General features: G+C 37.7%; 1 protein-coding gene across 3 annotated transcripts in view; it reads right to left on the bottom strand.

Moving 5' to 3' along the window:
* Positions 1-16,340, bottom strand: part of LOC110835460 (uncharacterized) — a 127,726-nt gene that overhangs the window by 74,320 nt on the left and 37,066 nt on the right. Inside the window, exons 2-5 of one of the 3 annotated variants that reach the window (XM_087355534.1) lie at positions 7,356-7,754; positions 2,481-2,601; positions 2,008-2,180; positions 1,683-1,802 (exon numbers count right to left, since the gene is read on the bottom strand). In XM_087355534.1, the coding sequence (XP_087211660.1) occupies positions 1,780-1,802; positions 2,008-2,180; positions 2,481-2,601; positions 7,356-7,754 (716 nt within the window). In that variant the 3' untranslated portion in view covers positions 1,683-1,779. Of the gene's footprint in view, positions 1-1,682; positions 1,803-2,007; positions 2,181-2,480; positions 2,602-7,355; positions 7,755-16,340 lie in introns of those variants that run through there. The other 2 variants (XM_087355532.1, XM_087355533.1) reach the window with 2 other exon arrangements.

Here is a 16,340-nt window from a genome sequence, read left to right as displayed (position 1 = left end):
AGCACTTAATACCAAAATTCGTGCCATGCAGAGGACTTTGTTTTGCCACTAATTTCCTCTCGCTCAATGAAAGACCGGTGATGAACCAGTTCCTATCTACTGACCGACCTCATGACGTGAGGTCACGACATTTAAAAAGAACCCCTCCCCCACTGGCCCCTCACCTTGTTGCTTATTTCCGTGGAACGAACGCGTGCTACCAGTCTGTTTACTGTAGCAATCATCACGCTTGGCTTGCAAACAAGCGAAGTATTCCAAGCGGAACACAAGATTGTACCTCGCAGTAAAATGTCTCCCACCACCTCACAACAGCCAAGTTAAATTATTTATAGCTTCCGAAGAATAATAAATACACGGTACCTTGCTAATGTTTTAACACAAGAATATTAATTTTATGTTAAACAACAATGAAAGGGTTGCTTTGATTTCAAAACTAGAAATTTCGTCACACAGCAGTTTCACTAATCCCATACAATCCATGTGCTGGAGTGGATGATATCTGAAGTTCCTCTTTCATACGGAAATGTTTTCTAAAACATGCATTCCGTTGATGTTTAATAATGACACAGCAAATATATGGCCGGCTGCAGGTATAGAATTTTCGTTTCATTATCGCATAATATAAACGTCTGTGACCTAAATACTATTGTGTATGTAAAGAAAAACACACATCAGAGAAATACAAAGTCTGCCACTTCTTTAACGAAATAATTGCAGCTCAGAAAATGGTTCTGGGAATTGTTTTATGCAAGCATTGTTAGTTTTTATATAAGGAAATCAGACTTATACGTAACGGAAACCAATATTATAAGGACACTGATGAGTTATTCAAATTCATGTTCCTTAATAAAACAGCATATAGATCTCTTGGTTTTGTTACACGAAGTTAAATAAAGTGGAATACATAAAAAGTTGGCGAACTGTTTGTAACATCAGACAAAGCAGTTTTGCCTTGTATTTGGCTTGGTCGCGTACGCCAATGTTTCGTGTAAGTTCGAAAATTGTGTCGCATGATAAAATAAAACTGGTGTAATGAGGTCTCTCTTCTATAAAACAGCTTCTGGTTGTTGATCCTACGTCCATAGGAGAAATCAGTGCATAATCTGTGAGATCAGTTGTGTTGTGCTTTGCTCAGATTACAGATCAGAAGCCTACTAAGGTCCGGCAAACACCTAAAGCTTTTATTTAATAATATTAAACATTATTATTCAGACCTCACGAGTTAATATCTGTGATTTGGTTGGATTTAGAATCAAATCTGAAAAATCAGACATGCCATTTGGCTCCTTGGAAGTGAGGATACGTACTTCAGCTACGTAAGATGGCACAGCACAACTTTATCGAGTGGGATTGGAACTTGCAATCATGAAGTTAGAGCACTTTAAGAACTACGTACGTGACCGTGCTGCCAAGAAAGCGTACAATTAAACAAATAAACTTCTCTCATTGTTTCCATTTATTGAAGACACTGAGCAATACTTCTTGCACCGGACAAAGATTACAAAGGCGAACTTCATCATTACAGTATGTTGGAAACTAAGAAAAAGAATGGTAGGAACTTAATATCCTAATTTTAAAAACGACCAGATTCTGGATTCATTAAAAATAAAGTAAGTAATCGTTAATATTTCAGTTTCACTTCACTTAATTGACGCATTTTAAGTCTCTCACTACACACGGTAATTCTCAAATTGCCACTCTTTGAAGAGAATTGCACAGTTTCCGTAATTACCGAAAGTCAAGGCCGCGTGGTTAGCACTATTCGGCAAGGTCCCGAGGTCAAATGTTAGCCTGAAGATCACCTATTGTAACAGAGATATTTTGTGGTATTCCACAGACCTTCCAGGTAAATACCAGGTTAGTAGTGCCTAAAATTAAGTCACGATGGATCATTTCCATATAATTTTCAAAAGATCCTTTATTAATTATCCAATTAATCGACTTTATATAGCCGAGTAACTGACAGCGGAATTAAACAAACCATAAATAAATAGATGTGGTACTCACCCGGGCTGAGGATTACTGATTTCTTGACAGTGTAATTTGTCTCGGGTATCTTGAGTTCGCAATCGAACGTAGTCGAATCTTCAAGGTCAGAGACGTTGACTGTTACTGAAGCCACGGCGTCGAAAACTCCTTCTCTTGGAAACGTTTTAAACTGCATATCGTGTGTGTCGGTTCTGAATACAAACAGCAGAATATGAGATTAATTAATTAATGATGTTCCTATGACTTTAAATGTATAATTACATATATTCTGGTTATAATTATAACTAATTCCAAGGAGAAAAGTCCTTCTTGAGAAGATACCAGTCGCTTAGTTAGTCAATAAATTTCCTCGTCTTTTATGAAAGCCAAAGGTTCATCACTGATTTCAGAAGAACCAGCCTAAGGACTGCTTCCTGATACACAGACCTGACAGCTGTCTTGTGGCATTATTACTACAAAGAACAAACATCGATTCACACATTCGGACTTACCGTTCCTTGCTGTTAATGTCTAGCTGAGGCTCCGGAAAAACGCCTTCAGCTTTACACGTGATATTCACAGCATCGTGTTCACTCAGCTTGGTATGCGTCAACACCAAACTCTTCTCGGGAACTGAAAGGAAGAACACAGTGTTAGTGGTATTCGTAACGCAATAAGAAGACAAACATCTTCTTGGTAAGTAACTATTCAGCTAGTCCAGACATTCTTATGCAAATGCACCCAAAATATACATGAAAATTGCTTTTTTTGTTGGCAAGAGCCCCCTACTCGACAGTATCCTCACTTCTACACTCATTCTTCCAAATGATTTCTTCCCGTCAGGTTTTAAGACTAAAAATGTTTGTCTGACTCAGTCTTCATGCATGCTACATATTCCACCCATTATATTTATTTAAAGCTGGGATGCTGAATATGAAGCATACGTGATAACCACGCAACAGCGACATTTGGCTATGAATGTCTCTGGCGATGGTGACATATTTCTTAATTTCTTTCTTTTTGACTTTACCCACCGACCACCAGATCGGAAAAGACCACGTCTCCCCCATTTTCACTTGAAGATGGAGAAAATTCAGTCCTTCGAAGCAGAGAACGTAGATTAAATTTTATATTATTTAATCTCAAAATTACGTACAATACTAACAATGCTTTGAAAGCTTATGTTGCGTTGTCCAACAGACATTTCTTAGCAATTTCTTCTACGCGATACAGGAAGTAAAGTATCCATTTGTTCACTCTTCTTGGACTGTAATGGAGTATTTATCAGTGTCGTAACTCCCGTGTGATTGGCGGAAATGCAACATTAAATAAAATGTTAACCTTTCTCCGTATAAAGATTTAAAGTACAGGTATGTGAATGTGTGGGTACAGATACGAGCGGAAGCCAATGGGACGAGGCTAAGGCACATTATCTCATTGAGTGTCGGAGGGGAGATACCCCTCCTGCAATTCACTCTTCGTTCTTCGAATGACAGTGAAAAACTACCGCCAGTGTTTTATTTATGGTTTACACTACGCTGACTTTTCGATACTGAGAAAAATTATTATTCTCTTATGTGACCTGCCTTAGAAATGTTACCGCAAGGTGTAGTAGATAAACACTACAAACAGAAGAGGAAATATAAAAGAAGAAATGGTAAGAAATTTATCATCATGGCTCTGTAACGTTTTTTCGATATCCCCTTCCCTTTCTTGAAACCGAGAAGAAAAGAACAAGTACGATGATAATCATTTATAAATTTCTGGAAAGGGAGTGTGTAATGAGACAAGAATGATACGTCGCTGGTTCAACACACACTAAATACATTTTGTCCTAAAATGACGCACAGCATTAAGGGAGGCTAGATTTGAAATTTCGACTTTCCACTCAGATGTCTTTGCTCTGCTGGGTCTTACATTTCAAATTACGGCACAGTAGTTTAAGTACACATAAAATTTCGGGCTGATTTACAGTGTTTTGTGAAGGATGGTTTTCTGCACGAACGAGTCTCAACGACCGTCGAAGAAGCTTCACAGGAAATCTTGTAGACCACTCGTGAGCTCTGTATCGCAATGCCATTGTCGAAAACGCTCATGGACGTTTTAGAACACAGCGAGCTGTTGTAAGCAAGACGGAAAGACTGCATATAGACGGCTAATTTGGTAGGGAGAATAAAGGGGATGTTACGTTATCCCCTAAGATTCTGTTTTCAAATCACGCACAGTGGTCACTGGTCTATAAAATATGAGCCTTATTGTGAATGATAATATAGAAACAGCATAAAGAGTATAACGGAACATTTCCACGTGTTTCCTTATTCTACGGCAGTATGCATCAAAACGCACGTGCCATGGCACATAACGTAACTTAAATTCATGTGAATATTCTACACAAACTACACATCACTGTATTAGTCTGCTGCCCATTTGGTAAAGGAAACCATAGGAAATGATGTATGTTACAAAAAAAGAAAATGAATAAATAAATTACTTTCCTTTTAAAATCTACGAAGTATATCTGTGATTTTCAGTTACACCAGTGCCTTCGGGTCTACATGAAACAAAATGGTTTGGAGTGTTTTCAACATTTCCTTTTCGTCTTAAAATATAACGTACAACCTGTGCAACAAAAAGAGCGCTTGAAATTTTCAAAATACGAACCGGAAGTGATGTAAACGTACAGCTGACGTCATAATTCCAGTCATTCGTAATCTGATTGTAATTAACCATATTTAGCTTTTCTCTGCCTTTCATATTTCTAATAAGCAAGGACAGCAACATGTCCGTCTAATTTGAGGAAACGCCTAAACTATTGTCAATTACCTTCACATTTCTGAATGTCGTGATGAATTCTGATGAAACACGGGACTGAGCGCTATAATTCGCTGAGATAGCCGTGTTCCTGACACGCAAGCTGTTGGAGTAGGGGACTAGTGTTGAAGTTATGTTTAAAATTGTGAGTTAAAGATCTGATAATTGTGTTGTATTTGTACAAATACTAATTACAATTATGCACTTCTATTTTATTTAAATACGTTTCAAAATTCCGTATAGAATTTATACTAAGAGCAAATGGAAATTGATACCAAAATATGAAGGTCTTAACCTTTCCTAACTCAACCTAATCAAAATGAACACAAGACATCCCTACAGAACTTATGTCAGCCTGCACAAAAATTGTAACTAGGTAATGACTGGAAGAAAAGTAATGAGTATATATTTTGTCCGGACATCATACGATACGTAATTTAAACAATCTCTTAGTTTTGAACAACGTATAGCAATTTGTGTTATTACAATGGAACTTTAATTATGAAAAGTGAAGGGATGATGACATAATTATCCACGCTCACATATATATACACCACAATGCGACTATTCAGGGAAACGACAACACGCATTCCCTAAGCAGAGAAATATTATTTGGTATAATATTTCACATAACCTTCTGTTAGACTTTAATTTTATGATGGTCATTTAGCAGTGTAACTGCACGTGCTACATGAGATTTCCAAAAATCATGACCCCTGTGTTCGTGATGATGGATGATTCACGCATGGGAACGTACCACGTTTAATAATAAAAAGTATGGAGACGACTTCATTCCAACTTACAAACATAATCTTGACTTCCACATCCGTCCCCAATCCTAGCGAGTTGGATACAGGGGAATCCGGCCAACTCAGCAAAAATATAGCCATTAGCTAGACTTCTTCGTCAGAATTCGTCATGGGACTCAGAATGGTCATTAACATTTTTTCTTAAAATTAGGCAGACATATTGGTGTCCTTCCTTAATAGTATTTTATCATAAATCATTGCAATTAATAGATGTCACAGAAATGCCACATACAGATAAATACAAGAATAGCAGCTGCACCCTTACACCACTTCCTGTTTGGACTTAGAACATTTAAAGTGCTTGATGTTTCTAGCACAGTGTGTACAGAAGCCTGAAATTTATAGTTTCCACTGTGCCTAGTAACAGGACCTCAATGGCCATCATAAAACTAGAATGCAAGAGGCAAAATACTACAATGAATTAACTCCAGTTTGATTGAATATAAAATTCTGAACATTCTCCCCGCATACACAAGGATACTTAACGATAACTGGAATTCTACATATTCAGAATAGCAAATATCCTATGGAGGTGATTCGTTGCATTCCTGTCCTGTTCCTGTTCAATGCAAACAGTAAACTCAGCAAATACCTGTAGCTGGATTATCACCCTAATCCGGAGCACTAAAATAGGGCCGTGTCCAGTGGTTTTATATCATCGACAAGAGTCTTCGCAGTACGAAAAAAGTACACATTTGTTTAATTTCAGCAAGATACAACTGGTAGCTTTCATCCATAGCTAATAGAAAAAGGAAATGTGGACTTTCTGCTTATTTGCTTTCGGTTACCTCTTTTCGTAATTTTAAGGCCTAAAATATAATAAATGGAAAAAAAGAGGACGCTTTAGGAATGAATTATATTACACGTTTATGGTGCACATTTGTCTAATTGCATGTTCAGCAAAAAGTGAAAGCAAACAGAGAAATACGACGAAATTACTCAACAGATTTCAATTAAAATTTGATGGACAAATTTAATTTTCATTTATGCTGATCCTATACAACGCCTACTCCATATGGAGTTCAAATTGAAGTTCATTCATCCTCTGAAGACAGGAACACAGCACAAAAATATTTCGTTAATATAAAATACGGAAATTATGCAGATTTACGGCTTTTGTTTGAAATAATTTAATATTACAAATATTTAACTCGGGACAATTAAAAGTATTCTCTGTCTGTGCACTATGTTACAATAGTTTTCATGCGTAAGTAAATATATAAGTTTAAGCCGAAGGTAAAAAGCTATTTAACGATTTTCAACAGCGTATTAAAGAACACAATAACAAGCATTTAATAGGTAGGCCATTTTTGTAAAATTATTTAAAGTCTATAGTTTACCCTGCGTACGAACTACATTGCATAAGACTTTCACGACTGTGGGGCTTCCCATTTTCCTCCCTAATGTTTACAGGAGGTTCCTTCATCAAGTGTCATAAGCTGTCGGGGTTAACGTTGACCGCCCACTTTTAGTGTCAAAGTTGAAACGAGTAGGAACTACACTTACTCTACTCCTTATGAGTTCCTTCCGGAGAAGCTTTCCTTTATCCTCTTGTAAGAAGGTAAGACCATAATTATTTTGCAAAATTAATTCCGTTGATGTTAATCTCCAGCCTACATATTAGGGTCATTTTGTGTCGAAATATCAATCTAGAAACGTAACACTGAGTATGCATGTTAAACTAGGTGATCCAAACATGAAAATTGATGAGTTCTTGATAAGAAGTAAATTATTCCAAGAGAATCTTGGTCAAGGGACGAGACTTACCGTATACAATCATTTTTCTTGTCTGCGATCTCTCGTCGTTAAAGGTAGACACAGTGCACTTGTATTCGCCAGAGAGTTCGGTCGTGGGATTGATGATCTGCAGTGCGCGGTACATGGTCGCGTTGTCGTCCGAGATTCGGTACTCGAGATTCAGCTTGCCGTTCAGAATGCCCAGTCCTTGCGGTTTCTTCGAGTGTATCCATTGGTACACTGGCGTCGGGTGGTTGTTGAAGAACCATTTCACAACGAGAGCCCCTGGATTCTTTCTGTTAGACGCGTAGTCGTCGGCATTCAAGACGTAGTCACAGTCTAAAACCACGTTGCTTACAGTGCCGTTCTTTATGACGAGGGGCAGAACTGTGGTTGCCGATGTAATCTCCAAACCATCCACAATTCCTGCTGGAAAACAAGGCTTGTATTAAAAGGAGAACAATTTTTTATCTTTCCTTCACGACAATTTTCAGTAAATTGAACTAGGGTTATATTCGATAGTTTCCGTTCCTGTAGATGCATAGGAGCACAATGTTGATAATTCCAGGAGTTATTTCTACTACCGTGTTCAAGTCACTGGTTGGAATTTTGCTCACAAATAAAGAACATCTATATTATAATTTCTGGGACAAACTTATGCTGCCCATTTACCTTTAAATACTTCAGCGGATACATTGAAATTAGCAGGAAGTGTAAGCAATAGTAACTGCAGACATTATGAATCAATCCTTGTTCTTAATTTTACCTTCTACCTAGCATCCCGTTTTGTTATTTATGACTCGGTAATACCAATGAGTTCTATTGAAGGAGGAAATTCCTTGACCATGTGAGAGCGATAATAAATTCCCCAAAAGTGGCTTTTCTCCATGTCAATAGATACTTAAAATTTCTTAATTTTAGATTCCTTGTAAAGTTAGAAGACACGTAAGACCACAGTCTATACTGGCAAGTAACTATCCAGAAGATGACTTAAATAGTAAAATCTCAAAACACCGTGATCAGTACAGTCTACCCAACGTTTTAATTTGGCCATTTACGTCTAAATGTGTTTTATTATTTTGTCAGCTTTTTCGATAATAATTAAATTAACATAAATTACCCTATAAATCCGTTACTTGTTTCCAAATTTGACATCACATAACGTGGACCTAACATTTTTAAATAAGAAATTACTTTTACAGGAGATCGTAAGTTTATATTTTCTGTTGGCGGAAATTCAATTTAAAATATCGGCAACATAATAAGAGGAACTAACAGGCAATCTGCTAAGTCTTAGCTCACTACTTCGACGCAATATTAAGTTCAGTTATCCCTTAATAGAAATTCCTTGTTGCAAATATTTGTTCAGCTACAGCTTTCCACCTGTAACTACACCTACTTTGTCCACTCTACTAGAATAGACAAACTGTTTAAGACATAGTCCATGACCTAGTAAATCAACAACAGAAAATTTGCATTCAAATTAGCAGTCACATCTATTAGTTTCGAACACTTAGAAAACCAACTAAAGTCGAAACATGTAGTAAATACTGAAACAATAATCAAGAGTTGTTGTATCGTTCTGAGACTTTTATTGTTTCGCCTTTATTCTAGTCAAAAATTTGTTGGTTCTTATTTTTAATACAAATTTTAATTGGAGTCTAACTTCAGAAATATTCTGTACGAAACCAGAGCAAAGGTTCTTTGATCATTCGTATACTGCGATACGCTGTTTGCTTCTTCAAATAAGACAAACAAGTATTTGCTCGTCGTTTCATGATATTTCCAGCTAATAATTCCCATCAATCATCGTAAAGTCAGACATTCAGTGAAATGATGTTTGAGGAGGAATCATTAGGGCAGGTTTACTCTTTCTTGTAAGGTCCATATAACAGAATGGGTACAGAAAAGAATTCGATTTTAAGACGACGTAGTGTACACATAATGGACTGTATGTTCTACATTTTGTTTATTATTTAGAGAACTTGTCTTAATGTTCAAATTCTATTTTTACTTTACAGACACCTACGGAACTATTACTCGATACGCTCATATTGACATGGAGTGGTGGTTCTGATGGAATACACATGTTTCTCGATACTTCAATTGGCTTCAAGTCTATTCTGTTAAACTGTCAAAATGTAAATCATAAAAAATGCCTTCCTTTTTACCCGTACGCTACAATGTATTTACGTATGTGAAAATATTAATGGGTTTCAATTCGTTCCTGAACACAACATAATCTGAGACGAATGACATGTAACTACTACCATTTTAAATGCCTTCAACCAAGCAGACAACACAACACACATTATAGACTGATAAACAGGTGATTAAGATCGTATATGGGGAGTTTACAAAGTGCTTCAAATATCCCTGTTTTATGTCCACAGATGAAAGGTCTATCTGCACATGTATGAAAGCGATCAGAAGTTCCACCTGGAGCCGAAGGCATATGTCAAGTGGATGGATTCAGTGATTCTTTCTCGGATGTGGAAGTTTAAACGTTGAATTTTTAAGGAATTCAAGAAATGCCAGTTGGTGGTAAGAAAGAAAAAGAATCATAAATTGAGTCCGGAACTGTAAAAGTAGCTTCTACATATTCATACCCTTGCAGAATAGTAAAAATAATAGAATCAGTGTGAATAATTTCTGGTAATATAAACTTTGATACCTCAAATCTGTTACACACAAAGTCAAAATGTCACAACATTGCCATGCATATCATTTTTAATTTTGAGAAAAAAGACGGCTGGTGTTTTATTTGTGGATATAACAATGATTTATGCAGTTACAAGTTTTACATGTCATATTCGAAAATTCTCATATTGCCGTTAAATTGACGGGCTAAATAACGGTTTCGCGTCGTCGCATTCTTGCCGCATATTTGAAAGGGTGATACAACATAACTGTTTTTTCGAAGGCATAATAATGTGGAATATTAACCATGAGTATACAACTTTTGGGGGGATCCATCATTGAACAAACATTTCAGGACAACAACATTAACTACCAGAATTTTACAATTACAATTATATTTATATCAACAAATGCTTGATTTTTGTAAGAGCCTAATTGGATGTCCGTCTCAACAAAATAAACAAATGCAAATTTATGAACTTCTGCTCTAACTTTGCTACATGGCTTCCTGTTACTTATTTTTCGATATATTTAAGACTCGCATGGTATTTCCATGGATCCCTATCTATCTTCTAAAGATACACTGTTATCTTGAAACGCAAAATATTTTTCTATAATTCCAATAAATCATCTGATTACCGGAGTTGAGAAATGCATTTCAGATCAGATGCAATTTTCAACATGATCTTGGTTCAAATAAAAGTATTTTGTGAATTGAAAATGTTTATCATATTATAATAATTTACTTTCACAGACTCAATCTTCTGACAATGGCAAGGACACATACACACAGTTAAGTAAAACTACAAGGCATGTGACGTAGTAAAGCCCTAGAATTTCACAACCCAACCATTTTAGCAACTGAAGCGGACGCTAGTCCCAGAGCCGGGGATTTCACTCATTAATAGAACGTTATGGTGCGGAACACCCAGAGCGTGTGTTGATGTATAGCAGCTTATTCGCTGTTCCTGCACACCACGATTTATCTTCCTTAGCAGGTATTTATGACCTGCAATGACCCACTGATAAAATCATTTCTCCATATAATAGGCTCGGAAAGTTGTGACGTAGACTTTCTTGGTGTTATTAAACAAAGCGGAGATTCTGTATGTTGTAAGATTTCAGGTCCTCACGGCGGCGGGCATAAAGATGGCTCATCGACCTGACGATAGAGGCAGTAAGTATCTCTGAAACGTCGGTAAACTTCTACCAGACTATGCATCACAACAACCCAGAAGACAGTCATCTTTTACATTATATTTTAATTGACACTGTAAGCTTCTAACTTTACATTTTAAACTTAAAGTGTAAGGATTTTCCACCTTCAAATATATAATTATTTATTACTTTTGCAGGAAACGTGATGATTTAATGAAACTAACTACATGCAGCAGACATATTCATTATTAACCCTCTCACAGTGGAATACACGAATAAACTAGCAAATAAAATACTAATAAGCAAAAATAAATAATTATTTGAATTTTTATATATTGCTTTGTTAGATTTTACAATAGTATGTTCTTAAGTACAATTTTAGATTTTACCGTCATTCTTGAAGTCCAATTTCCTAGTAAATTAAAATAATAATATTACTTGAGTTCAAATTATATAAATAACTTAAAAACAACAGCTGCAGCGAATATATTAAATTAACTAAACTACTTTCCCTCACAACTCCTTTACACATAATTTGTATGTTTTCATACCTACATAATTGCTCATATAATGCTCCCATAATTGTTATATATTGATAACAATTGTAACCTCTGTATCAGAAATTCAATACGTTTTAATAAATTGTGTTATTATTTTATTAATGAATTCTACTTTTTATTATAAATAAAGAAACAGGAAAACAAAAGAAAAGATCCATTAATATTTAAATGGTCATTTAGGCAATTATCACTATGCACAACAACCATAAGTAAGGTTATCTCCCGTACTTTACATATTTTTGAGTCTTATCGTCGACATGTACTTCCTTTTTTCTCTTTTTTTTTCTTCTTTTGTCCTCAGGCCATAATCACAATTTCCTTCCAGTTCCTTTATCATTACCTTGCGTTTTTAATATAATATTACATCAGTGTAACTTCTATTTTTATCAATAAGGTGCTTTTTAAACTCTTCACTTTCCAAACAGAATGTGCTGTGTATTACAATCCCTGAAATATAATACAATTCTAGTACACAAAAAGCCTGGAATTAGTCAAACATGACACCGTTAAACGTGGCGGTATCAGGTAGTGACGTTTCAACATGAAAACCCTAAATGTGAAGGTCTGGAATAATCCAAGCCGTTACACATAACCAACACAGTTTTCGTGCACAATTTACCGGTTGGGTGGGGAAAGGGGTATAGTGCTGACGCTACATGGAGTTAGTTACATCTGCTACATCTGCATGTGAAATCAGAGCAGCACACACAATTCTAACCTTGGCAGCGTGCATTTGAAGTTTCTACAGTACATTTGATGACTGAAAGATTTCAATAATAAATTTCTTCACGCCCTAATTACTAACACATCTGACCTAACACTTTCGCAGCAGCGCACAAAACAGGAAAATAATATCGTTTTAAAATAATATAAAACTATATAAAAATATTTTCTAAACTTATATCAAATGGAGCATTATACTTATAATATATAGAGTGACGTCGATTCTTTAACTGACCTCTACAGGTTCCTGCCCGTCTTCTAAGGGACAAACAACCAACTTTACTTATAAGCTCTTGTTAGTTCAAAATAGCGAAAAAATAACATATCACGGATCCTGTGTGATTATTATTAAGTATAATAAAATTCTGTATTCTCACATTCATTAAACACATAGGAATATATACGGGCCGATTTTTCTGTGTCACATTAGGTGATAATTCAGAAAACATGTTCTTCTTTGTAAGATTTCAGGTTTTCACAGCGGTGAGTATGAAGATTTCTGTCTTCTGGGTTGTTGCGCTGTGTAGTCTGGTCGATGTTAACCGACGTTTCAGAGGTCATACTGTCTCCATCATCAAGGCGATGAGTATGAAGATTTCTGTCTTCTGGGTTCTTGCGCTGTGTAGTCTGGTAGATGTTAACCAACGTTTCAGAGGGCATACTGCCTCCATCATCAGGGCGATGAGTATGAAGATTTCTGTCTTCTGGGTTGTTGCGCTGTGTAGTCTGGTAGATGTTAACCAACGTTTCAGAGGGCATACTGCCTCCGTCATCAGGACGATGAGTATGAAGATTTCTGTCTTCTGGGTTCTTGCGCTGTGTAGTCTGGTAGATGTTAACCAACGTTTCAGAGGTCATACTGCCTCCATCATCAGGGCGATGAGTATGAAGATTTCTGTCTTCTGGGTTGTTGCGCTGTGTAGTCTGGTAGATGTTAACCAACGTTTCAGAGAGCATACTGCCTCCGTCATCAGGGCGATGGAGTATGAAGATTTCTGTCTTCTGGGTTGTTGCGCTGTGTAGTCTGGTCGATGTTTACCAACGTTTCAGAGGTCATACTGCCTCCGTCATCAGAGTATGAAGATTTCTGTCTTCTGGGTTGTTGCGCTGTGTAGTCTGGTCGATGTTTACCAACGTTTCAGAGGTCATACTGCCTCCGTCATCAGGGCGATGGAGTATGAAGATTTCTGTCTTCTGGGTTGTTGCGCTGTGTAGTCTGGTAGATGTTAACCAACGTTTCAGAGAGCATACTGCCTCCGTCATCAGGGCGGTGAGTATGAAGATTTCTGTCTTCTGGGTTGTTGCGCTGTGTAGTCTGGTAGATGTTAACCAACGTTTCAGAGAGCATACTGCCTCCGTCATCAGGGCGGTGAGTATGAAGATTTCTGTCTTCTGGGTTGTTGCGCTGTGTAGTCTGGTAGATGTTAACCAACGTTTCAGAGAGCATACTGCCTCCGTCATCAGGGCGGTGAGTATGAAGATTTCTGTCTTCTGGGTTGTTGCGCTGTGTAGTCTGGTAGATGTTAACCAACGTTTCAGAGAGCATACTGCCTCCGTCATCAGGGCGGTGAGTATGAAGATTTCTGTCTTCTGGGTTGTTGCGCTGTGTAGTCTGGTAGATGTTAACCAACGTTTCAGAGAGCATACTGCCTCCGTCATCAGGGCGGTGAGTATGAAGATTTCTGTCTTCTGGGTTGTTGCGCTGTGTAGTCTGGTAGATGTTAACCAACGTTTCAGAGAGCATACTGCCTCCGTCATCAGGGCGGTGAGTATGAAGATTTCTGTCTTCTGGGTTGTTGCGCTGTGTAGTCTGGTAGATGTTAACCAACGTTTCAGAGAGCATACTGCCTCCGTCATCAGGGCGATGGAGTATGAAGATTTCTGTCTTCTGGGTTGTTGCGCTGTGTAGTCTGGTCGATGTTTACCAACGTTTCAGAGGTCATACTGCCTCCGTCATCAGAGTATGAAGATTTCTGTCTTCTGGGTTGTTGCGCTGTGTAGTCTGGTAGATGTTAACCAACGTTCCAGAGGTCATACTGCCTCCGTCATCAGGGCGATGAGTATGAAGATTTCTGTCTTCTGGGTTGTTGCGCTGTGTAGTCTGGTAGATGTTAACCAACGTTTCAGAGAGCATACTGCCTCCGTCATCAGGGCGGTGAGTATGAAGATTTCTGTCTTCTGGGTTGTTGCGCTGTGTAGTCTGGTAGATGTTAACCAACGTTTCAGAGAGCATACTGCCTCCGTCATCAGGACGATGAATTTATCGCCCTGATGACGAAAGCAGCAACATCCAGAAAACAGAAATCTTCATGTTCTTCGTTCTCTCCTTCAGCGCCCATCAGCAGTTAGAACTGTTTTTTACGTTTCGGAGGAGCATACTGTTAACTCAGACGATAAAGACACCAGCCCTCGACACAGGACATTAATAAGGGTTTCTTCGCTTCCTCTTGGCATCTCATCCTTTTGTTTTGTCTTCCTCCTGCCCCTAACAGAGGCCTTCTTTTTCCCAGGCAGTCCAGTCACTTCGTACTGTGTCCTTATAAACCATTTCTCCTCCATTCTTAGCACTGTTACACTGAAATAAAGATAGTTTGTTCTTCCGAAACTTCCAGAACCTGTTCCATTACTACAACGCATAAGAACCCAGAAAGAATTCCCATAAGTTAGACTTCCCCTGTATACAGCAAGACTCACGTATCGGAAGAACAGGGACATTACCCACGCCATTTTATTGAAAACTCACATAACAAAAAAGAAATTTATGTGAAACTGAGAGGTTGTGAGTCCACTTTATTAGACCAAGATCAATATCCTTTTCGTGTTTCCGTACATAGCGTGGAGTGAAAACAAATTCACGTGTTTTCTTTCCGGAAGTACAACAGGGAAACATCTTTTCTTCAGTCTATAAAATATACACTTTAAGGGAAAGACGTGGCCTATCGAACTGAAGGAGATAAGTCCGGCGAGGTGAGTAAGAAATTTCACTGTCTCTTTTTTATGCTCTTAGAGGTACTGACGCTGTGAAAACATACAAGAGTGAAAATAAAAAGGGAAGAATGGAAAAAGACCCGTGTTGGTGGTGCGTCAAGTCAATCCGTTAGGTTTATCGATTACAAATCAAGAAGAGAACTCTGGGAACCATTTACGTCTTCGTGTCTTTCCGACTGTCTACCGTACAACACAATTCTTGAGTAGTACATCGCATCCAGCTGGAATGCGTCCCTTACGTGTTTTGTGGTTGGAAATGCTCTGGTGTTGTAAAACATTCAGCTGCTGCTTTTGCAGTCGCAGCGCAACTCACAGAGACAGAAAAATCGGTTACTTTCTGCAGGCATGGGCAAACAAAGACACTAGTTTCTTACTGCAGATGAAGCTAAGGTCAGTTCCCATTAACTCGGATTTCAGAGCCAGAATATAAATTCGTAAATAAATAAACTCTTACAAAATAAAACAAAGAACTGTATTATTTCTGTTAACTGCAATAGAAAACACAACAAAATACATCTATATAGCCTACGCCTGTGTGACATGCAACCCGAAGCGACTCGTAATTAACCTCTCTTTATACTAAACATATCTGTCTTATTCTTAACTAGATATTTGTAATAACTACAGGATGGGAAGTTCAATTTTCTTCGAGTCTTCTTCGTAGGTACCGAAATTCGAAGACATTTTATCATAACACAGAAACAGTCAAGAAGAGTAAGGTGCGACGAAGATCTTTCATCCATTCCAGTCTTTTATTTTCCTCTTTTCCCTCGTCCTTCCTATCTTCAGGCTCCTTTTGTCCGGCTTAGAATAGAATCAAAGAGGGGCATCAAAATAAGAGCCTCTTAGAAGGAACAATCATTCCTTACGCAGACTCCGCTACCCGCCTTACAGCTAAGTCTTGGGTTAGCGAATAGCAGACAAAGACGAGAAATAAAATTTGCCA

This window comes from Zootermopsis nevadensis, unplaced genomic scaffold, assembly GCF_977971745.1.
Source record: "Zootermopsis nevadensis isolate Lab colony 2312 unplaced genomic scaffold, Znev_1.0 Znev_ptg000024l, whole genome shotgun sequence".
Taxonomy (NCBI): Eukaryota; Metazoa; Arthropoda; class Insecta; order Blattodea; family Termopsidae; genus Zootermopsis; species Zootermopsis nevadensis.
The sequence above is the reverse complement of the archived record's forward strand: the minus strand, read 5'-3'. Positions and strand labels throughout refer to the sequence as shown.